The sequence below is a fragment of the Triturus cristatus genome, chromosome 6 (genome assembly GCF_964204655.1).
Source record: "Triturus cristatus chromosome 6, aTriCri1.1, whole genome shotgun sequence".
Classification (NCBI taxonomy): Eukaryota; Metazoa; Chordata; class Amphibia; order Caudata; family Salamandridae; genus Triturus; species Triturus cristatus.
In genome coordinates this window covers 1,824,747,514-1,824,770,240 of record NC_140589.1, presented here as the reverse complement: position 1 = coordinate 1,824,770,240, position 22,727 = coordinate 1,824,747,514, and the positions used below count along the sequence as shown (strand labels likewise).

At 51.7% G+C, this 22,727-nt stretch overlaps 1 protein-coding gene across 1 annotated transcript in view; it reads left to right on the top strand.

Annotated features, from left to right (window-relative positions):
• RAB10 (RAB10, member RAS oncogene family) overlaps positions 1-22,727 on the top strand; it is a 270,755-nt gene that overhangs the window by 164,782 nt on the left and 83,246 nt on the right. The window contains exon 3 of the mRNA XM_085613201.1: positions 1,901-2,039. Coding sequence (XP_085469327.1) covers positions 1,901-2,039 — 139 coding nt within the window. The remainder of the gene's footprint in view (positions 1-1,900; positions 2,040-22,727) is intronic.

Sequence of the window (22,727 nt, the reverse complement as noted above, 5' to 3'; positions counted from 1 at the left end):
AAGTTACCAACACTCAACCTCACAGTTTTAACTAGGCGAGGAGGCTGCCTAAATAAATTGATTGAGATAAGCACTCCGAACCTATTTTAATAATTGTCTTTCATCTACATTACTAAAAGAGCCCCACACTCCCACCTCACCCAGCGGCTGTATTGGATAAAAAGATCTCCACAAGAGTGCTCTCTAAATAAGAGCCCGTCGGGTATTGCACCAGCCGACCCGACGCAGGAGCAGACCGATGATGACACAATACGATACATCCTGAGGGGTACGTGATTCACGACATCCTGATGGTTGTGTGAGGGCCACAATATCCATAAATCAATAACTCTCCTAGAACATTACATGGTCTGTCCCACCCATCTTTAGGAACAGCTTTGTTACTTTTCTTGGCTACTTCCCTGAGATCAGAGAACCGCTCCTTCCTGTGTGCCATGGTCTTTGAGCCCGCCAACGCTAGCTTCTCTTTAGTTGCAGTCCGATCTGTTTGCAGTGATCCTGGACAGGGTCACAAAAGGATGTCCTGCACTGCTTGCTTTTATTGACAGAAAGAATGCTGTGGACAGTATGGGCCCCTTTCGCGTGCTGGTGTCTTGGTGCGATTGACTGTAGCATTGTTTAGGTGTTGCACCCTTCTTTATGCCGGTTGTCAGGCCCTATCAATCGCCCTCTCCCTGGATTTTATGCCATGCCTTGGGTGTGAAAGGTGAAGGTGGATTCAGGACGTGTCTGCATGGCATGCCTTACTGCGGATTAAGTGGATTGTCCTGCATATGTATGTATTTTTTTATAATTGAACAGCTGGTACATCGGCTCTTTGCAGGAAGGCAAAGATCTTCCTTTCGAAAACCAGATCTCAAGCTGTTGACTTGATTGCCGAAAGCACGTGGCTGCCTAGAGGTTGCCAGCAAACCGAGTCAGCTCCGGTAAAGCACTGTAAAACCGAAGCACGATTCTGCACGGTAGATAAACTGCTTTATTGGTCCTAAAGAACGGAATTTAAAAATAGAGCCCAACCATCCTTTTCACGCACCCCACAAAATACTTTTACACTAGCTACGTTTTGCAAAAGGAGATTTCATTAATAACTATTTATTCATTTGGGTACCAAGGCAGAGTTGTCTGTGGTTTGTGTGTAACATAAACGTATAAATAAAATTAACCTCAATATAACACTCGAATCATGTCATACGAGAGTATTGCGATCTTGTCATTCCTCAAGGACATTATTTAGCGAAACTATTATGATTCTTCTCAACAGAACTAAATGCAGTTATAGAAGTAGACTTTAGAATACAATGATTTTAAAAAAATAATGATAAAAAAAAAAAACTAGAAGTATGAACAAGCTACTGCTCATGGGCTGTATTTTGTGCCACCACTTGCATCATGTGGCCCTTTGAGGTGTAACAGCACAGACCTGGGTTCTAGACTATATTGTACTCAATAGTATCAGATCTCGCTAATTCAGCGATGGGATCCACTGCCTTTATGGAAGCTTCCTTTTCCCCTCCTTTATTATTCTTAGATTTCACAATTGAGTGCGGCATTCACTATTCAAGAATTTAAGAAGCCTACCTATGATACAGACCTGGAGTTGCATGTTTTTCTTCTATCTTTAATTCTTTTCTGTAAATGGAATCTTCCATCATAGTCTTCCTGGAGAAGCGAAGTTTCCTTAACGACCTTATGTCTTGAAGTTCTAGGTGCCTGGTCTTTTATTCTATTAATTTGATGGGGGGGGGGGGGGGGATTTAACATAATTGTCCTGTGAAAGTTGCCCATTTATATTTTTTTAACTCAATTTGGTAGCCGTTCTCACTTTTTTTTAATCAATACAGCCTATTGTATAGACACGGTTAATAATACTGTGTATAATCTGTTTACTCAATCTTCACAGGGACACAGCAGGACAGGAGCGGTTCCACACCATCACAACCTCTTACTACAGAGGTGCCATGGGAATCATGTTGGTCTATGACATCACAAATGCCAAAAGCTTTGAAAACATAAGCAAATGGCTCCGAAACATAGACGAGGTAAGTTGATTTCAAGCACAGAATTTGTAGCTGTTGTCCTTTCACCACTGTTTTTCATTATGTGTGTAAGTATGTCTGTGTGATTTACATAGCACAAACATACCTAAAAAGGCAATGAAGCGCTGTACAAGGCAAAGGGTAATGATCTACACACAATGAGTGATTGGAGGGCGAGTTGGGTTTTAAGAGTTGAAATGTTTTTGTCTAGAGCAATTCTTAGTTATTTTATACTTTTTGCCAACTTTCTGGTTTTCACTTCTTTTTAGTTTGCAGTGTTTCCCGGTTTTCACTTGCCTACCTGAAGATTCTTTTTGGATAGCAAGATAATTGACACTAACGGAGCTCAGCCAACTAAAACCGAGCCCGCAAAGTGAGATTTGGGCTGCTTCCATTTCTGCTTCTAATCTAATGAATGCAGTGGTGCCAGATACTGTTCTATATAAATAATTTCATGCTGGAAAATGTGTGTACAATTTTGTCCCCAGAGTTTTTTCTGTGTGATAGAAACTTCTAGCCGCAGATTCCTTACCTTAGAATAGTCCGCAGGGACCAGACTGGATCTCGAAATTTTTGGTGAGCGGGCGGCAAGTGGCGTCGTTTCGCGTGGCGTTCTGAGCCACCCGAGCTAGATGTTAGTTTCTTTTTGCAATATTTCACTCCAGAAGTGCAAAGCTACGAAGCACACTGACCACTGGTGTGTTAAGCTTGGGCATGTGGGACAGGTGGACAGAAATCAAGCCTGTCAAACCCCCACTCCCCTCACCCACACCCCCAGCATCCTCTTTAGTTTGCCCTCTGACCATCATGGGCATTGTGTGGGGGCGGGAGATGCAGGATACTGCATCCACCTGCTCAATTGGAGGTCAATCACCTCAGACCGATGGGTTTGCAGCTACTCCCTCTCCTTCGTGACTGCCCCCACCCCCATCTCCACCCTCTTATGACAAGCTGACGAAGGACCACCTCTCCTTGCTGTGTCAGGAAGTGTTAGCTCTATTGGCTAAGGGGGCTGTAAAAAAAGGTGCTGGCATCAGAAGTAGGCCGTGGTTGCTATTCACGTTACTTTCTGGTACCCAAGGAGGACTGAGGCCATCATCCTATCCTAGATCTGCAACTTCTCAATCTCTTCCTGACGAAGGCGAAATTCAGCCTGCTCACATTAGTGCAAATCCTCTCTGCCCTGGACTAAAGAGACTGAATGATATCATTGGACTTGCTGGATGCATACTTTCACATTCCAGTCTTGCCTGCCCACAGGCATTACCTGCGGTTCATGGATGGCCAAGAGTACTTTTACTTAGCAGGCACCCCATTGCCTTTACCACTGCCCCTCGAGTGTTCACTAAAGTGATGGCGGTGGTCCCAGCTCATCTCCCTGGGTTTGACAAAAAAAAAAATATATATATATATATATATATCCCCATCCCCTACTGGCGGTCGCCAGTAGGTAGTTATAGTTAGGACCACGTTTCCATAGGAAATCCGCAACATTCTATTTTGAATAACTTTTGCGCCGGTCGACGAATCCTTGCGAATTTTTCAAAATAGGTGGGGCGCTACGCTCCGCTCCTACCCTGAAAGTCTCGGGGGGATTCGTCAAGCGGGGGCTGAGATAAAAGGGGGGTCCCAAAACGCGTTTTTCCCATGCATTTTTCCATAGGACCTTTAGACACAGCTACAGCCCGAACGGCTGAACAGAATTACTTGAAATTTGGCAGAGAGGTAGTCCTCAGGTCAAGGAAGTGCCTTTTGTAGGTTTGGTGTAAATCTGTTCAGTAGATTCTGAGAAAATAGCCTTTAAATCAATATATATATCTGAGCCAGCTTACGGTGCGCTTACGGTGCGCTTACCGTACGCGTACGGTGGCGTGCGCGAGCGCGATTCTGATTGGCCCTTAGATCTTAGTAAACATTCGAATCGGTCGAAACCAGGAAGCGGCGGCCGCCATTTTCTCTCTCGCACTCTGAGGGGGGAGCTGATAAACAAATGCCAAAAACATATAAAGGGGCCATGCACATAACCATGTTAGTTGAGTCTTCAAAGATCCCCCAAGGCAAAAAACGGTAATTTTTTATTTTTCGAAAATTTCGCCGATTACGCTTACCGTACGCTTACCGTACGCGTACGGAAAAAAAAATTAAAAAAAAAAATCCACACTCTCTCCACCCCGTGTGCAAATGGTGGCGGAAGGCCACCATTTGAGCATGGCATATAAGAGCACAGCATTTCCCCAAAAAATTTCAACAGATTACCTATCACAAGGAAGCGCATAATATGTCCCCCATGTGCGCACGGTGCGCGAAGCGCATCGTGCGTACATGGCCCATCTAGCGCATCATCGTGTCTGAAACACTACTCACCCGTGACTGCATGCAGATGTGTTTCTCTGTGCCAGTATTGTCTGTGCAGTGGGTTGTATATCTGAAAGAGACTATTAGTTATGGATTTCTTACCTTAAAATTACCCCCAGGCATCGGACTGGATCCGGAGAATTTTTCTTCAGCAGTACCCCTGCGCGTCACTAGGTGGCGTCTGTCGACTCAGTGTTCGTTGTTGGCGTTGTGATCGCCGGAATGACGTCGCGTTATCTACTTAGACGCCGCCCCTGTGTGCTGACGGCCGTTCTTTCTTTTTCCGCGCCAGCCAGCGCAGATCCTGAGAAAGCGGTACCCTCAGTATTTAAAAAAAAAAAAATGTTACTAGTTTTTTCGACCTTTTTGTCAACTTATTTTTTTGTCGTTTGACTCCTGGTGCAAGGGATGTCACATCAACGGACCGGCTTCAAGCCTTGTTACTTCTGGTGGCTGGAGCGCAACCACGACCCGAAGTTTTGCTTCGACTGCCGGGCCATGAACCCCAATTCTTTGCGGGAGTGGTCCCGAAAGCTTCTCGAGGCCCAGCAGTCCGCCCGAGCCGCTCGAGGTCCCAGTCGAGAGGGAGGTTGCGGGACAGGTTGCAGAGCCACCAACATCACTCCTCTTCGAAGTCTTCGTCTTCGGGTTAGTCGAAGCACAAGAAGAAAGCGAAGAAGCACCATTGCTCTTCGCCTTCTCCCCGTCCATCGGCCGACACGGTATGCAGAAGGTAGTCATCCGGCTCTGCCGCGGAGCCCGTTGGGTTGACTCTGCAGGGCCCCCAGTCATCCAGGCCTGGATCCGCATCGGAGCCGGTCGACCTTCTAACTCCTCCGGCGCCGAATCCATTGGCGACACCTCCGATGCCAGTGTCCCCAGTTGGTGTCGACCTCGGCCTCCGCCTCGACATAAACACGGAGCTGGACCGACGCCAGTACCGTCGTCAGTACCGGTACTTTTGTGCCCCATTTCTATTCTGGCGTTCCTTATCGCCCTGAGTGGCAGCCAGAGGAGGGTGAGGACTGGGAGGGGTCTGTTGACCCTCTAGCAGACCAACTGGAAGAGCCTGACTGGAGAGAGGAACTGGGTGGGCCCAGTGGTCTGGATTCTTCTCCAGACCTTGGTATGCTTTCTCCCCCTACCGTGGTTACGGAGGAGGGAGCCTCCTACGCTGTGGTGTTGCGTAGGGCAGCTGAGGCCTTGAGCTACCTACGGTGGCAGTAAGGACTAACCTCCTGACTGAGGTACTTCAACCAGCAGCAGCCTCTTCGGAGCCCCTGATGCTGTTCAATGACTCTCTCACAGACATCCTACTGGTCACTTGGTCCAAGCACAGCACAGGGGCTCCTGTGGACAGGATGATTGCCAGACGCCACTGCCTGGCTCCGGGCGACCCCACTTTCCTCTCCCAACACCCTACCCCAGAGAGCTTGGTCGTCCAGGCCTCGACGTCCAGTGGCTTTTTTTTTTCTACTGCTCCCCCAGATAGGGAATCCAAGAAGCTGGATCATCTTGGGAAGAAAATCTTTTCTTCGGTCAGCTTAGGACTGCGGTCGGTGAACACCGCATATCTCTTGGGCCATTAGACCCACTTCGTGTGGGACACGGTTGCGCAGGTGCTGCCACAGTGCCCGGAGGAGGCCCGGGCCGTACTTTCCGGTGCGATTGCGGACGGGAGAGACGCAGCAAAGTTCGCCATATGATGTGAGCTGGACACCGCCGACTCGCTAGGCAGGACGATTTCAACGTCAGTAGACCTTTGATGGTCGTCGCTTGTTTGGCGGCAAAGCGGACAACGCGCTGGAGCGTTTCAAGGATTTTAGGGCTACGGCCATATGCTTGGGCCTAGCTACTACCTCTCGCCCCACGCAGTCTGCTTTTTGCCCCTTTCGTGGCTACAGAAGGGGTACCCCACCACGTTCCACCCAAAGCCACAGGCCTGTGGAAGCTTGCCAACTTTTGCGCGGCCGGGGCAGTGGGATACAGCTCCGTGGGTCTGGGGGCCAATGAGCGGGCCAGTCCACCAGTGCCCCCTCTGCAGCAGCCTCCGAACTCTCCTAGACCGACCTTTCAGGGCCACCAGTTGCCAGTGGGCGTCAGGATCCGCCATCACCTCCCCCACTGGCAAGCTATCACGTCGGGCAGGTGGGTTTTGCAGATAGTCCGAAGGGGCTACTCCCTCCCCTTCGAGACTACCCCTCCATTCATGCCACCTACGCTCCACCGCATGTCGGAAGATCACTTGGCCCTTCTCTGCCAGGAAGTTGTGGCTCTCTTTGCCAAGGGAGCTATCGAACGAGTACCTGCCCCAGAAGTAGGTCGTGGTTGTTTCTCCCACTACTTTCTGGTCCTCAAGAAGGACAAAGGCATGCTTCCTATCTTGGATCTTGGGATGTCAACTGCTTCCTCGGGAAGGAGAAGTTCAAAAAGTTGACATTGGTTCAGGTCCTATCTGTCCACGACCCTGCAGATTGGATAGTAGCACTGGACTTGCTGGACACCTATTTCCACACAAGAATTTTCAGTTTACTGTGCTCCCCTTTGGCCTTACCAGCTCTCCTCGGGTGTTTACGAAAGTGATGGCGGTGGTCGCAGCTCATCTGCGCAGATCATGGGTTCCAGTCTTCCCCTATCTCGATGACTGGCTGTTGAAGGCGGCCTTGCCCCAGGTTGTCGTCTCACACTTTCAGACTACGGCGGACCTCCTGCATTCACTGGGGTTCACTATCAACAGAGAGGTTCTGGACTTTTCCTCCCGAGCAGTGAGTCTGGGATATTCGGGCTATGATTCTGATGTTTCAGCCTCTATCCCGGGTTTTGTGAGAATGACCCTGAGGCTGCTGGGCCTCATGGCCTCCTCCATCCTGCTGGTGGATCATGCTAGGTGGCATATGCGGGCTCTGCAGTGGGACCTGAAGTTTCAGTGGGCACAGCATATGGGGAATCTTTCCGTTTGCTTCCAGATCTCGGAGGGCACTGCACACCAATTGTAGTGGCGGCTAACGAACCAGAATTGGGTCAACTGCAGATCCCTCTCCCAACCAGAGTTTACAGTGGTGACTGATGCATCACTTCTGTGGTGGAGCGGCTACATGAGGGAGGCGGAGATCAGAGGCCTCTGGTCTCCGGCATAGTCCTGGCTGCACATCAATCTTCTGTAGCTCCGGGTGATTCGTCTTGCACTGAAGGCATTCCTTCCCTCTGTCCGAGGAAGAGTAGTGCAGGTTTTTACTGACTGCACAGCTGCCATGTGGTACTGCAACAGGCGGGGCGGGGGCAGTGGACCCTATGTCAAGAGGCTCTTTGCTTTTGGACAAGGCTAGATCATCCGGGTATGTCCCTGGTGGTTCAACACCTGTCAGGTTCTCTAAAGGCCAAGGCCAACAAACTCAGCCACAGGTGCATGATGGATCACGATTGGCGTCTATACTCAGAGGTGGTGCGAGATCTCTTTCAGCAGTGGGGATAGCCTTGGTTAGATCTGTTCACCATCGAGGAGAATGTGCAATGTCAGCAGTTCTGCGCGTTGGAATTTTCAAGGTGGCACTCGTTCGACACTTTTCGTTGCGACTGGAGTTGCGGTCTTCAATGCGCTTTTCCACCTATACCACTTCTGCCCAGAGTGCTGAAGATGATCAAGCGCGACTGGGCCCAAGTCGCTCTTGTGGCTCCGGATTGGGCACGAAGAGACTGCCTCTTAGGTAAGATCTTCGGTCGCAGCAGCAGGGGACGGTCCTTCACCCGCACCTGTCCAGCCTCCACCTCCTTCCGTGGAGATTGAGCGGCGGCAGTTGACAGCTTTCGACCTTCCTCCCGAAGTCTGTAATGTTATCTTGTCAGCCAGGCGTCCCTCCACTAAAACGGTATACGCCTGTAGATGGAACACATTTGTGGCATGGTGCGCAGCAAAGGCTGTGGATCCCCTTTCTGCCCCCTTTCTGAGGTTCTCCTCTTTCTACTTTCTTAGGCCCAGCAGGGCTCTACTCTGGGTATCCTCAAAGGCTATCTTGCGGCCATTTTGGCCTTTCTTCGCCTGTCTGATCAGCCTTCTCTTTTCAAGTCCCCTATTGTAAATAGGTTTCTTAAGGGCATTACTCACCTCTTTCCTCCTATTCCTTTTGTAATGCCCCAGTAGGACTTTAACCTCGTTCTGATTTACCTTATGTGCACTCCCTTTGAGCCGCTACATAGTTGTCCTCTTAGTCTCTTAACCGTAAAAACTGCTTTACTGGTTACCATCACCTTTGCACGCAGGGTGAGTGCGCTTCAGGCTCTTTCTTCTAAGCCTCCTTTCCTTGCTGTTCATCTTGACAAGGTTGTCCTTCGAACTTGACCTTTTCTTACCAAAGTGGTCACCTCTTTCCACATAGGACAGACCATCACTTTGCCCACCTTCTTCCCGCCCCCGCATCCTTCTAAAGAAGAAGAGAGGCTCCACTGTCTGGATCCAAAATGTGCGCTCTCATTTTATCTGGACGTACAAAACCATTCCGGGTGGATGATCAGCTCTTTGTTGGCTATGTGGGCGCCAAGTAAGGTTGGACTGTGCAAAAACTAACCATCTCTCGATGGGTCGTTCTTTGCATTAAAACTTGTTATTCCTTGGCGAAAAAGGAACCTCCAGTGGGGTTGCATGCCCATTCTACCAGGGCGACTGCAGCCACTACTGCTTTGGGACGTGGAGTCCCCCTTCATGACATCTGCCAGACAGCCACATGGGCTTCATTGCACACGTTCACTAAGCATTACTGCCTGGACAGCCAAGTCAAGAGAGACTGCTACTTTGGCTGCTCCGTTCTTCAGGACTTCCTGGTGTGAACTTGGTTCGCCTACCCACCTCCAGGGTTGGTATTGCTGGGGTATCTATTCTATGGTAAGGAATCCATAACTAATAGTCTTTCAGATGAACAAGTTACTTACCTTCGGTAACAATATATCTGTAAGAGACATATATTAGTTATGGATTCATTACTGCCCCACCCATACTCCCAGTTCTGCAAACTAACTTCTAGAGTAAGGGACTCCCTTTCAGGGCCCTAGTTTTCTGCACCAGTGGCCAGTGTCTTGCATGGCTCTGCGCTTCTGGCGTGGAATGTTGTGCAAAGGACTAACGTCAGCGCGCAGGGGTGACGTCTAAGTAGATCACAACGCCAATGACGCACGCTGAGTCCACCGACGCCACCGAACGACGCACAGGGGTACTGCTCAAGAACAATTCTCCATCTCCAGTCTGACGCCTGGGGGTAATTCTAAGGTAAGGAATCCATAACTAATATATGTCTCTTACAGATATATCGTTACCGAAGGTAAGTAACTTGTTCTTTTGTGCAGTGCATAAACTAATAACAGAAGAACTAGTTAGCAAGGAAGATGGAATAGAGAAATTTGCGATCGGAGTAAGAAAGACTTCAAAGTGAACAGAATTTCTGCATGCAGCTGGAATGATGGATGGTGAAGGGGGAAGCTAATTTCAATGCCTGAGACAAAATCAGGGTAGACCCAGCAGGCCTTCTGGCAGACTAAAATGACAGCAGTCGGTTTGATGAACATCAACCATCAGGTAAGTGAAGTTGGTGAATTGTAGATCAATTTGTCTTTACTTCTCCCAGTGCACTAGTCCTGCTGCTCCATGTCTTGCCTGACATGGTGACAGTCACAGGGTGTGAAATTTGATGACCTTCTTTCATGTAGCTTATCACGTGGTTTAAGAAAATGCATTTATCGAACCATAGTTTTGCCTGCCAAATTCACATGTGCTCCAATGGGCATACTGCCCAGAATAATCCTCATGTACTACTATTTCCATATTTGTCCCTCTTCAAAAACACATTGATATGCCATTCTGATGGATACATCTGTCTGTGGATTCCTCACCTTATGATTCCTCACCTTATGAATATCCCCTGCGCCAGTATTTCGCGGAAACTTTATCCTAGCTCTCCACACCGACTAGGTCGTCACAATGCCATGGCTCCGCGTGACGTCACTGGAGCCATAAGAGGGCCACGTTGGCATGATGACGTCAGTTCCCTTTTTTCCGCGCTGTTGTCTGGTTTCCTTCTGTGGTTTCGACATGTCTGCTCCAAGGAAGTCTGGTTTCAAGCCCTGTAAAGAGTGCGGGGGGCATATGTCGATCACTGACCCCCATGAGGACTGCTTGTGGTGTCTATCTTCAGATCACGACGTCGAGGGCTGTCCATGCTGTAGAAAGATGAACCTGAAGGCCTTGAAGGAACGAGAAGCCAAGCTGGATCTGAAAGAAACACGTTAGTTAGATTCCTCACCTTAGAATATCCCCAGGCGTCAGACTGGATCCGGAAGATTTTTCGTCAGCAATACCCCTTGCGCGTCGCTAGGCGTCGTCTGTGGCTCCACGTCCGTCGTCGGCGTCGTGCGCCGGAATGACGTCGGAGTACTTAGACGCCGCCCTCGCGCGCTGACGTCATTTCTTCTTTTTTCCGCGCCGGTAAGCGCAGATCCGGGAGAGCTACCCCTTTTAGTCTTTTTTTGACTACGTTTTTTGATCCTTTTTGATCTTGTCTCGACTCCTGTGCCGGTAGGATGCCTGGTTTCAAAGCCTGTGCTGACTGTACCCGCTTGATGTCGGTTACGGATCATCACCGCCGGTGCCTTTACTGTTTGGGCCTCGACCACGACGCAGAGTCGTGTTCGGACTGCAAGGCCCTGACCTCGAAGGCTAGACTGGAGCGGTCCCGTAAGCTCCTCGATCCCGGTCCAGGAGGAGGTCCAAGGATCGGTCGCAGAGCCGCAGCCGACGTCACCATCGCTCGTCTGGCTCCAAGTCTTCGGGTAAGTCGAAGCACTCCAAGAAGTCCAAGAGGCGACACCGCTCTTCGGACTCCCCTCGCCGGTCGCGCGACTCGGCCGAGGGTCAGGGTGGTTCCACTCCCGCAGCTCCGGCGGAGCCGCAGGCGCCGCGCAAGTCCCCATACCCGCCGGTCCCTGGGACTGACGCGACACCGGCGGAAGTCAGTGCCTTCCTCTCGGCCATGAGGAACCTGGCTCCGCCGTCGACGCGCGCCTTCGGGCCCCGCGGACCCGACTGGGCAACCTTGCATGCCGGCGGCCCCGGTGCCGTCGCCGGCCTCGATGCCGCATGTTCCCGAGGCACTCGCCGACGCCGGTCGTCCTCGTCACGCCTCCTCCGCCGGCGTCGACACCGGTTCCACCTCCGACGCCGGCTCCGCTCGGCGTCGAGCCCCAGTTCAGCCCAGCTCCGGATCCGGCGTCGATGGACGCCGCGTTCGGCGCCGTTAGAGAAGCATTATGTCTATCGTCCTGCTCCGATCCTTCCTCCTGTTTACCAGGAATCGGATGACGGGGGCGACTGGGAGGGGTCCGAGGACCGTATGGCCGTTCAGGCTCAGCTGTCACAGGACTGGGCAGATGAACTGGGGGAGGCCAGTGGTCTGGATACCTCTCCAGACACTGGATTCATCTCTCCTCCGACTGTGGCTTCGGAGGAGGGTGCTGCTTTCTCTGTGGTGCTGCGCAAGGCGGCCGCAGCCCTTGGGCTCGAGCTGCCTGCCGTGGCTGTGAGGACTAACGTCCTCACTGAGGTGCTTCAGTCTGCTGCAAGCTCCACTGAGCCTCTGCTGCAATTCAATGAGGCCCTCATTGATGTTCTGCAGGGCACCTGGTCCAAGCCCTCCACAGTTCCTCCTGTGGACAGGAACGTCGCCAGGCGCCACCGCCCTGCTCCGGGCAACCCCAGTTTTCTGTCCCAACACCCCACCCCCGAGAGCCTAGTTATCCAGGCTTCTACCTCCCAATCCTCCTTCCCGACCGCTCCGCCGGACCGGGATTCCAAGAGACTGGCACAGTTTGGCAAAAAGCTGTTCTCCTCCCTTAGTTTGGGCCTGCGGTCTTTGAACACCGCCTGCCTCTTGGACCGTTATTCCCACTCTCTGTGGGATACGGTGGAGGACGTGCTGCCCCTGTGCCCGGAGGAGGCCCAGACACGACTTACCCAGGCTTTGGCCAATGGGAGGGATGCAGCACGACATGCTATCCGATGTGGGCTTGATACTACGGACTCGCTGGGTAGGGCGATTTCTACCACGGTGGCGCTTAGACGTCACGCCTGGCTGCGGTCCACGTCCTTTTCGGGGGATGTCCAGAGTACTCTCATGGACATGCCCTTTGATGGCACTCGCCTTTTTGGTCATAAAGCGGACAGTGCGCTGAATCGCTTTAAGGACTCCCGGGCTACGGCCAAGTCCTTGGGCCTCTCGGCCCCGCGGTCGCAAACTTCCGCCTTTCGCCCCTTTCGTGGCCAAGGAAGGGGTGCCTCCTCCCGTCCGCCTAGCCACCAGCCGCAGAACCAACCTGCGCGCGGACGTGGCTTCTGCCGAGGCGGTTCTGGAGGACGACGCGGTCAGCTCACATCCACCCCGGCAGCATCCGCCTCCAAGCCTTCCTAGTCCGAGGTTTCCGGCCCATTCCTCGCCTGTGGGCGGCAGAGTTCGCCATCACCTGCTCCACTGGCGTACCATCACTTCGGACAGGTGGGTGCTGCAAATCGTCCGAAGGGGCTACTCCCTCCCCTTCGAGACGACCCCTCCAGCCATGCTACCGCAGGACCACCGTATCTCGGAGGATCAGTTGAATCTTCTGCGAGAGGAAGTTTCGGCCCTCTTGGCCAAAGAGGTCGTCGAGCGCGTTCCGAGCCCAGAAGTAGGTCGTGGTTGTTATAGCCACTACTTTCTGGTTCCCAAGAAGGGCAAAGGGGGCCTACGCCCTATCTTGGACCTCCGGAACGTCAATGCCTTCCTCCGGAAGGAACGGTTCAAAATGTTGACTTTGGCTCAGGTTCTAGCTGCCCTCGACCCTGGAGACTGGATGGTAGCATTGGACTTGCAGGACGCATATTTCCACATCCCCGTCCTGCCGGCCCACCGGCGTTACCTGCGGTTCACGGTGGGCCAGGAGCATTTTCAGTTCACCGTGCTCCCCTTCGGCCTCACCAGTGCCCCTCGGGTGTTCACGAAAGTGATGGCGGTGGTCGCAGCTAATCTGCGCAGATCAGGGGTTTCCGTCTTCCCCTATCTCGATGACTGGTTGTTGAAGGCGGGCTCGCCCCAGGCAGTTGTCTCCCACCTCCAGACTACGGCGGATCTCCTGCATTTGCTGGGGTTTTCCATCAACGTGCCGAAGTCACACCTGAGTCCCTCTCAGAAGCTCCTCTTCATCGGAGCGGTTCTCGATTCGGCGCAGTTCCGGGTCTATCCGCCGGAACAGCGGGTCCGGGATATTCAGGCCCGGATTCCCATCTTTCGGCCTCTATCCTGGGTTTCGGTCAGGCTAGTGTTGCGGCTTCTGGGGCTGCTGGCCTCCTGCATCCTACTAGTGCATCACGCCAGGTGGCGCATGCGGGCTCTGCAGTGGGACCTGAAGTTTCAGTGGGCCCAGCATCACGGCAACCTGTCCGACCATGTCTTGATCTCGGAGGGCACTGCACAGCAGTTGCAGTGGTGGCTCACGGACCGCGATTGGGTCACGGGCAAGAGCCTCTCCCTTCCCCAACCGGAGCATGTCGTAGTGACGGATGCGTCACTCCTGGGATGGGGTGGCCATATGGGAGAGGCGGAGATCAGAGGCCTCTGGTCTCCGGCCCAGTCTCGTCTCCACATCAACCTGTTGGAGCTGAGAGCGATCCGACTTGCACTGAAAGCCTCCCTTCCCTCTGTCAGGCGAAGTGTCGTGCAGGTGTTCACGGACAACACCACCGCCATGTGGTATTGCAACAAACAGGGCGGGGTGGGGTCGTGGACCCTTTGTCAGGAGGCTCTGCGCCTCTGGACATGGCTGGAACACCAGGGCGTCGCCCTAGTGGTTCAACATCTGGCGGGCTCTTTGAACGCCAGAGCAGACGAACTCAGCCGCCGGTCCATGATGGATCACGAATGGTGTCTGCACTCCGAAGTGGCGCAAGGTCTCTTTCAGCAGTGGGGAGAGCCTTGGTTAGATCTATTCGCCACCGAAGAGAACGCGCAATGTCAGCAGTTCTGCGCGTTGGAATTTCCAAGGCGGCACTCGCTCGGCGACGCTTTTCGTCGCGAGTGGAGTTGCGGTCTGTTGTACGCCTTTCCGCCTATACCACTTCTGCCCAGAGTGCTGAAGAAGATCAGGCGCGACCGGGCCCAAGTCATCTTGGTGGCTCCGGACTGGGCACGAAGGTACTAGTATCCCGAGCTACTCAGTATGTTGACCGATCCTCCGATACGTCTGCCCCTTCGGGAGGATCTTCTGTCGCAGCAGCAGGGGACGGTCCTCCACCCGAACCTGTCCAGCCTCCACCTCCATGCGTGGAGATTGAGCGGCGGCAGGTGATGCCAATTGACTTGCCTCCTGAAGTCTGTGATATCATTCTGGCAGCCAGGCGTCCCTCCACAAAGACGGTATACGCCTGCCGGTGGAACAGATTTGTGGCATGGTGCACAGCAAAGGCTGTGGATCCCCTTTCCGCCCCTATTTCTGAGGTTCTCCTCTTTCTTCTTTCTTTGGCCCGGCAGGGCTCTGCCCTGGGCACCTTGAAAGGTTATCTTGCTGCCCTCTCTGCCTTCTTACGGCTTCCTGATCAGCCTTCTCTTTTCAAGTCCCCTGTGGTTCAACGCTTTCTTAAAGGCATTTCTCATACGTTCCCTCCTGTTCCTTTCGTAATGCCTTGGGGACTTGAATCTTGTTCTCACATTTCTGATGTGCGCTCCCTTTGAGCCACTTCACAATTGTCCTCTTCGTCTTCTGACGCTTAAGACTGCTTTCCTGGTAGCCATCACCTCGGCTAGACGGGTGAGTGAGCTCCAGGCTCTATCGTCCAAGCCTCCTTTTCTCTGTTCATCCGGACAAGGTTGTCCTTCGGCCTCTTCCTTCTTTTCTACCGAAGGTGGTGACTCCATTTCATCTTGGGCAGTCTGTCACCTTGCCCACCTTCTTTCCGCATCCTTCCAAAGAGGAAGAGAGGCTCCACCGTCTGGACCCAAAGCGTGCGCTCTTTTTATTTGGACCACACAAAACCGTTCCGGGTGGCCGACCAACTTTTCGTTGGATACGTGGGTGCTAAGAAGGGAAAAGCTGTGCACAAACGGACCATCTCCCGGTGGGTCGTTTTGTGCATCAAAATCTGTTACTCCTTGGCGAAAAAGGACCCTCCTGTTGGGCTGCGCGCCCATTCTACTCGGGCCACAGCGGCTACTACTGCTTTGGGACGGGGTGTCCCTTTTGCAGGACATCTGTCAGGCGGCAACGTGGGCTTCGCTTCACACGTTTGCCAGGCATTATTGCCTTGACAGCCAAGTCCGGAGGGATGGCTTCTTTGGCCGTTCTGTCCTCCAGGACTTTCTGGTGTGATCTTGGTTCGCAGACCCACCACCGGGGATGGTATTGCTTGGGTATCTATTCTAAGGTGAGGAATTTAACTAACGTGTTTCTTTCAGATGAACAAGTTACTTACCTTCGGTAACGATGTATCTGTAAGAAACATTAGTTAGTTAGATTCCTCACCGACCCACCCATCCTCCCCGTTCTGGGAACTGACATCTAGGGTTAAGGTTATCCCTTTCAGGGCCCTAGACTTTTTTGGCACCAGTGTCGGTATCTTGCATGGCTCTGCGTTCCTGGCGCGGAAGGCTATGTACAAGAACTGACGTCAGCGCGCGAGGGCGGCGTCCAAGTACTCCGTCATTCCGGCGCACGACGACGCCGACGACGGACGCGGAGCCACAGACGACGCCTAGCGACGCGCAAGGGGTATTGCGGACGAAAAATCTTCCGGATCCAGTCTGATGCCTGGGGATATTCTAAGGTGAGGAATCTAACTAACTAATGTTTCTTACAGATACATCGTTACCGAAGGTAAGTAACTTGTTCATATGGCTAAAGTGAGAAGAAAAAAGGGGTCGAAAACGTTTGAAGTAGAGGTCGTCGACTTCACATGATTTGAGGAGGAAGCACAAGAAGAAGAGGCATGCATCTCGGCGCCGTTCTCATTCTCCGTCTCCTCGACGACGTGTTAAGGACTTCGTCTCTCCTTCACCTTCAGTGTCTCCTCAGGTGACTCCTGCCCATTCTCCTTCGTATAAGGGGACTCCGGCGCAGTCTCCAACACCGAGATCTTCTCTGGCTCTGAAAGGTTTGTCGAATCCGGCTGATGCTGAGACTCCTTTAGCTCCTCTGGCTCCGCCTGTGGCCCCGGTGGTTCCGACTCCGGAGGTGCCTCGATTGGATCTCGAACCGGCTCTATATCCTTCTTTCCCAGCGCCAGGTTTGGATCCCTCGCATTTTTTAAATGCGGTGTTTGGTGTGTTTTCCAGGACTTCGTACCCTTCTGGTGCACCTTCGGGTCCCATGGGTCCTCTGGCATTTAATTTGGGTGTGCCTCACCAATATCCTCAGGCCCCCTTTGTGCCATTCATTCCGATGACGCTGTCATGGCAATTTCCGGCTTCGAGTATGTCGACAATGTATGCGCAGTTCCTGGCTCCATCCGGCGAACCTTCTTCACGGATTCGATCGCAGGTTGCTGCTGCGGATCCGCATTCGACGCCGCTCCCAGAGCCATCGATGCTGCGTGTGGTGCCGCCGAGGCCCAACCGAAGATACGCTCGAGGAGAGAAGCGCAGAGGTTGCTAGAGGAGGAACAATACCAGGCTGATGAAATGGAAGAAGGTGAAATTTATGAGCCTGAGGATATGTTCGAAGGTCTGTGTGAGGCAAGTGGACTTGACACCTCCCCGGAGTGGGACTTTGCTTCTTAGAAAACTTCTCCTTCGAAGGAGGTTGCACCTTACCATACAGTGATAAGGAAGGCTGCAGAGCTCTTGGATCTACAGCTCCCTATGGCTGAGAATAAGCCCAATTTGCTCACGGAGGTGCTTCACTCTCCGTCCTCTGTGGTTGAACCACTCTTGCCTTTCAATGATGCCCTGACGAAGCCGATCCTTGGTTTGGCGCAATCCTCTTTCTGCTCCTGCAGTTTCAAGGTCGATGTCCAGAAGGTACAGGCCTGCTCCAGGAGATCCTGTGTTCCTTTCTTCTTATCCTTCGCCTGAGAGTTTGGTGGTGCAGGCTTCATGTTCAAAGCAGTCTACGGGCGCCTTTCCGCAGGCTCCTGCGGACAGGGATTCCAAGAAGCTTGAACAGTCTGCAAAGAAGGTCTTCTTGTCAGCGAGTATGACTTTGAAATCCACCAACGCTACCTCTTTGGGTAGATGCATTCATGCCCTTATGGACTCTGCCAAGCAGCTTCCTCCAAAATTATCTGAGGAAGACCGGGGAAATTTCAGTGCGGTACAGGCAGACAGTCTTCGGCTCGCCAAGTCATCTAGTCTGACCTGGACATGGCAGATTCGGTTGCCATGGTGATCGGCTCATTCATTGCTACGAGAAGGCATGCATGGCTAAGGTCTTCTGGGTTCTCACCTGATGTACAGGCTGCCCTTCTAGATCTAGGCTTTTTGGAGAAAAAGCAGACTCTGCTTTACAAAAGTTCAGGGACAGTAAGGCCACAGCGAAATCCTTGTGTCTACAGTCTTAGGCAAGGGTTTATGGCTATAGAACCGGGAAGTCTTCCTTTCGTGGTCCCGTCAGCCGCAGCAACAGCAACAAAAGCCCTTGTACAAGTCCTACAGGGGTAAGGGCAGAGGTCGCCTTAGTGGAGCGGGTAGTCAGCCGCCCTCCTCCTCCTGCTCCTCCTCCTCCACCTCCACAACCCCTCCTGGCAATGCAGGGAAGCAGTCCTAGATCCGCCATCCTGGATCATGTAGGACCTGTGGGGGGCCGGCTTACCCAATTTCTACAGGATTGGAAATTGGTCACTTCGGACCTTTTGGGTTTTAGATCTGGTTGAAAATGGGTACGCCCTTCCCTCCTCCTTACCCTCCTTGCCAAGGGTTTTGCATAGAGGATCATTTAATTCTTCAGAAGGAGGTTCTTGTCCTGTTACAAAAAAGTGCGATAGAGGTGGCTCAGGACCAGGAAAGGGGTCAGGGATGCTACTCCCGGTATTTCCTGATTCCCAAGTAGGATGGCAGGTTACCACCCATCCTGGATCTCAGAATCTTGAATCTGTTTCTTAAGCAGGAGAGGTTCAAGATGCTCACCGTACCACAGGTTCTTCAGGCACTGCAACAAGAGGACTGGATGGTGTCATCGACTTGCAGGATGCGTGTTTTCACATTCCAATCCTGAAGTTGCACAGGAAGTATCTCCGGTTTGCGGTTGGTTCGCAACATTACCAGTTTGCGGTCCTTCCGTTTGGTCTTACTACTGCACCTCGAGTCTTCACCAAGGTGAAAGCGGTGGTGGCTGCTCATCTCAGGATGCCGGGGATCCCGGTTTTCCCCTACCTGGACGACTGGCTGCTGAAGGCAGAGTTGCCAGAGATGGTGCATCGTCATCTGCAGGTAACCACTCAGCTGTTGCTCAGATTGGGTTTTTTGATAAATGTGCCCAAATCCCACCTGGTGCCCTCTCAGCGCAACCTGTTCATAGGGGCAGAGCTTTTCCTCCTCCGCAAAGGATTCTCGACATTCAGGAAATGATCCCTTTGTTTCACAATGGAGCGGTTGTTCCAGTTCTGAAGGTCCTACGCCTGGTTGTTCCAGTTCTGAAGGTCCTACGCCTGCTCGGTCTGTTTGCCTCCTGCATTCTGTTGGTCAACCATGCACACTGGTACATGAGGGCGCTCCAGCGGTGCCTCCGCACGCAGGGATATCAGCACAACGGAAATCTCAGGGAGTCTGTCAGGATCTCCAGAGAAGCTGCAGCAGATCTGTCTTGGTGGAGTGTGGAGGGAAATCTGTCAAGGAAAGCCCTTTCATCATCCTCCATCGGTGGCCACAGTGATAACGGATGCCTCTACCCTAGGTTGGGGTGCTCATCTGGGGGATCTGGAGATCAAGAGTCTTTGGTCTCCAGAGGAATGATTGTTTCATATCCATCTTCTGGAATTGCGGGCGATACGTTTGGCCCTCAAGGCCTTTCTCTCTTCACTTCGCGGTCAGTCGGTTAAAGTCCTGACTGCCACGATGTTGGATGTGAAGGAGCAGGGAGGAGTAGGGTCGTACTGTCTCTGCAGGGAGGCGTTGCGGCTTTGGTCCTGGGCTCACGACCATCTGATTTGTTTGATGGCAAATCATCTGGCCGGGGTGCTCAATGTGCGTGCGAACAGTCTCAGTCGGCAGTTCTCTGCCGACTACAAGTGGAGGCTTCATCCGGAGGTAGTTCAACACATCTTCCGGCCGTGGGGGACTCCTCGGGTCAACCTTTTTGCCACTCTCGAACGCGCATTGCCCGTCATTCTGCAGTCTCCAGTTTCCAATGCAGGGCGTTGGGGGACATGTTTCAGTTGAGTTGGAGCTTACAACTCCTTTATGCATTTCCTCCCATACCCTTGATTCCTCAGGTTCTGAGGAAGATTCTACAAGACCGGGCCCAAGTCATATTGATCGCCCCGGATTGGCCTAGAAGGGTGTGGTACCCAGATCTACTTCACCTCTCATCGCACCCTCCGCTCGGTCTCCCTCTCAGGGCAGACCCCCTTCTCGCAGGGGCAGGTTCTACTCCACCCCACCCCCCCATAACCTCCCGAGCCTGCACCTTCTTGCCTGGAGATTGAACGGGGCAACCTTAGTGCCTTCTCTCTCCCTCACGACGTGGTGGATGTTAATTTATCGGCCAGGCGACACTCCACCAAGTCAGTTTACTCCTACAGGTGGTCAAGATTTGTTAAATGGTGTGGAGAGAGGTCTATTGATCCCTTAAAGGCTCATCTTTCTGATGATCTTTGTTTTTTCGCTGCATTTGGCCCAGCAGGGTTGTGCTGTTGCTACTGTTAAAGGTTATTTGTCGGCATTTCTTTATTTGCCTTATCAGCCATCTCTTTTCAAATCTCCGGTTGTTTTAAGGTTTATTAAGGGCCTTATTAATGTTTCCGCCTTCTCCCTTCATTATGCCCCATTCATTAGATTCCGAATTGAAGATGGACGGCTATTTTCCGCGCTCTGTTTTGCAGGACGTTTGGAATTCTATTCATAAGGTGAGGAATCCACAGGCAGATGTATCCATCAGAAGGACAAGTTACTTACCTTCGGTAACGCTTTTTCTGGTGGATACAATATCTGTCTGTGGATTCCTCACTGACCCACTCGCCTCTCCCGTTGTCCACCCTTTTATACCTTAAAAGAGGTATTCGTTAATATGTTGTTTCATATTGTCATTCTGTATTGCCTCTGTTTGCCTTTGTATAGGCTTATAGGAAATGCTTACTTTCTTTTGCTTTCCTTTTTCACTTTACACTGTGTGTATTTGTGTGAATACTGTTTACTGTGTATGCATTGTCTATATGGTCGGTCCTCCTGTTTTGCCTCAGTGGCACGTAAAAAATTGGTGGAACTGATGTCATCACGCCGGCGTGGCCCTCTTATGGCTCCAGTGACGTCATGCAGAGACTCGTGCGGGGCCATAGCATTGTGACGACATCGTCGGCGTGGAGAGCCAGGAAAAAGTTTCTGCCGAATGCTGGCGCAGGGGATATTCATAAGGTGAGGAATCCACAGGCAGATACTGTATCCACCAGAAAAAGCGTTACCGGAGGTAAGTAACTTGTTCATTAGTCACCCTCCCCAAATAACTTCTCTTTATGCATGCATGTGTGCCACTGAATAATACTGCTGAGAACCACTGTCTGCATCATTTTGACAATGTATTAATTGATGAACATGTGAATGGCATGGCAGTGTGTTTTTGAACTGAGGCAAACCTGAAACTCCAGCACTGCATGATCATCACTGAAAACTAATGCAGGCATAGTACTTTGAATTATCTGGGTATCACTCCTGTTGTGATATTTTAGTAGTGCTTTGCAGGATGATACGCTGAACCTTAAATAGTGTGCAACATCTTGATAGTATCCTCCACCATTTGAGCAGTACTGCAGGCATCTGATGACAGACCTCACCTCTCCAGCTGCACAGTTAGATTTTTCCGTTTTGACTGCAGAATGCATGGGTATCCAAATGGAATGCAGCTTGCTTTGTGGACAAGGATGTCCACACGGCAGCCAGTTATTCAAAAGCATTTATTGCTGTGGTTTAATAGTTTTTGGAATAATAAGGATACTGTTACTTTTCTCAGTAATAAAATTAAGTTTTGCTTAAAGCATTTTTGCAAATCATTGCTATGGCTAGTCAGTTTAACTAAAGCAAAAATCTTTTGTTTGTCAGCCCATAAAATTGCTGTAGGGACTATTGTGACAAGGAGACCTTTTTTTTATACGGGACATGTAGATTTATGTTGCATTTGTCCATTGGACAAGTAGGTTATGTAAGAAATTCCTCATCCTTGACCTCCAGAGGCCAGGCGTTCAGTTTTCCCCTACCTCGACGATTGCCTGTTAAAAGAAGGCTTGTCCAGGCAGTTGTGTCCCACCTCCAGACTACGCAAACCTTCTACACTTGTTGGGGTTTACTATCCACGTGACAGTCACACCTGACTCCCTCTCAGACTCCCCTTCATTTGAGCTGTTCTAGACTCAGTGCAGTTTCAGACTTATTCTCCAGAGCTTCGAGCCCAGGATATACAGGCTATGATGCTGATGTTTCAGCCTCTATCCTGGATTTTGGGGAGACTTACTCAGATGCTGCTGGGCCTCGTGGCCTCCTTCTAGTTACAGATGCCCGTTGGCATATCGGGGCACTACAGTGGGACCTGAAGTTCCAGTGGGTGCAGTGTCAGGGGAATCTCTCCGACATGGTGCAGATCTCGGAGGAAACTGCAAAAAGCTCAAAGTGGTGGCTAACTAATCACAAAAGGGTCTGTGGCAGACTCCTCTCCCTTCTCCAACCAGATCTGATCTTGGTGGCAGATGAGTCCGTCTGAATTCAGGCTCCACATCAATCTGTTGGATTTTCAGTTGGCAATGAAAGCCTATCTTCCTTCAGTCAGGGGAAGGCTTGTATAGGTGTTCACGGACAACACCACTGCCATATGGTATTGCAACAAACCGGGTGGGCTGAGGTTGTGGACCCTTTTTCAAGAGGCGCTGCGCCTCTGGACTTGGCTTGAACACCATGGCATATTGCTAGTTGTTGAACACCTTGCGGGCTCACTGAACATCGGGGCGGACAAACTCAGCCATCGATGCCTAGCAGATCACAAATGGTGTCTCCACCCACAGGTGGTGCAAAGTCTCTTCCAAGAGTGAGGAGGGCCTTGGTTATATCGGTTTGCCCCTGCCGAGAATGCGCAATGCCAGCAGTTTTGGGTGCTGGAGTTTCGAAGGCTGCTCTTGCTTGGAGATACTTTTTGTCAAAA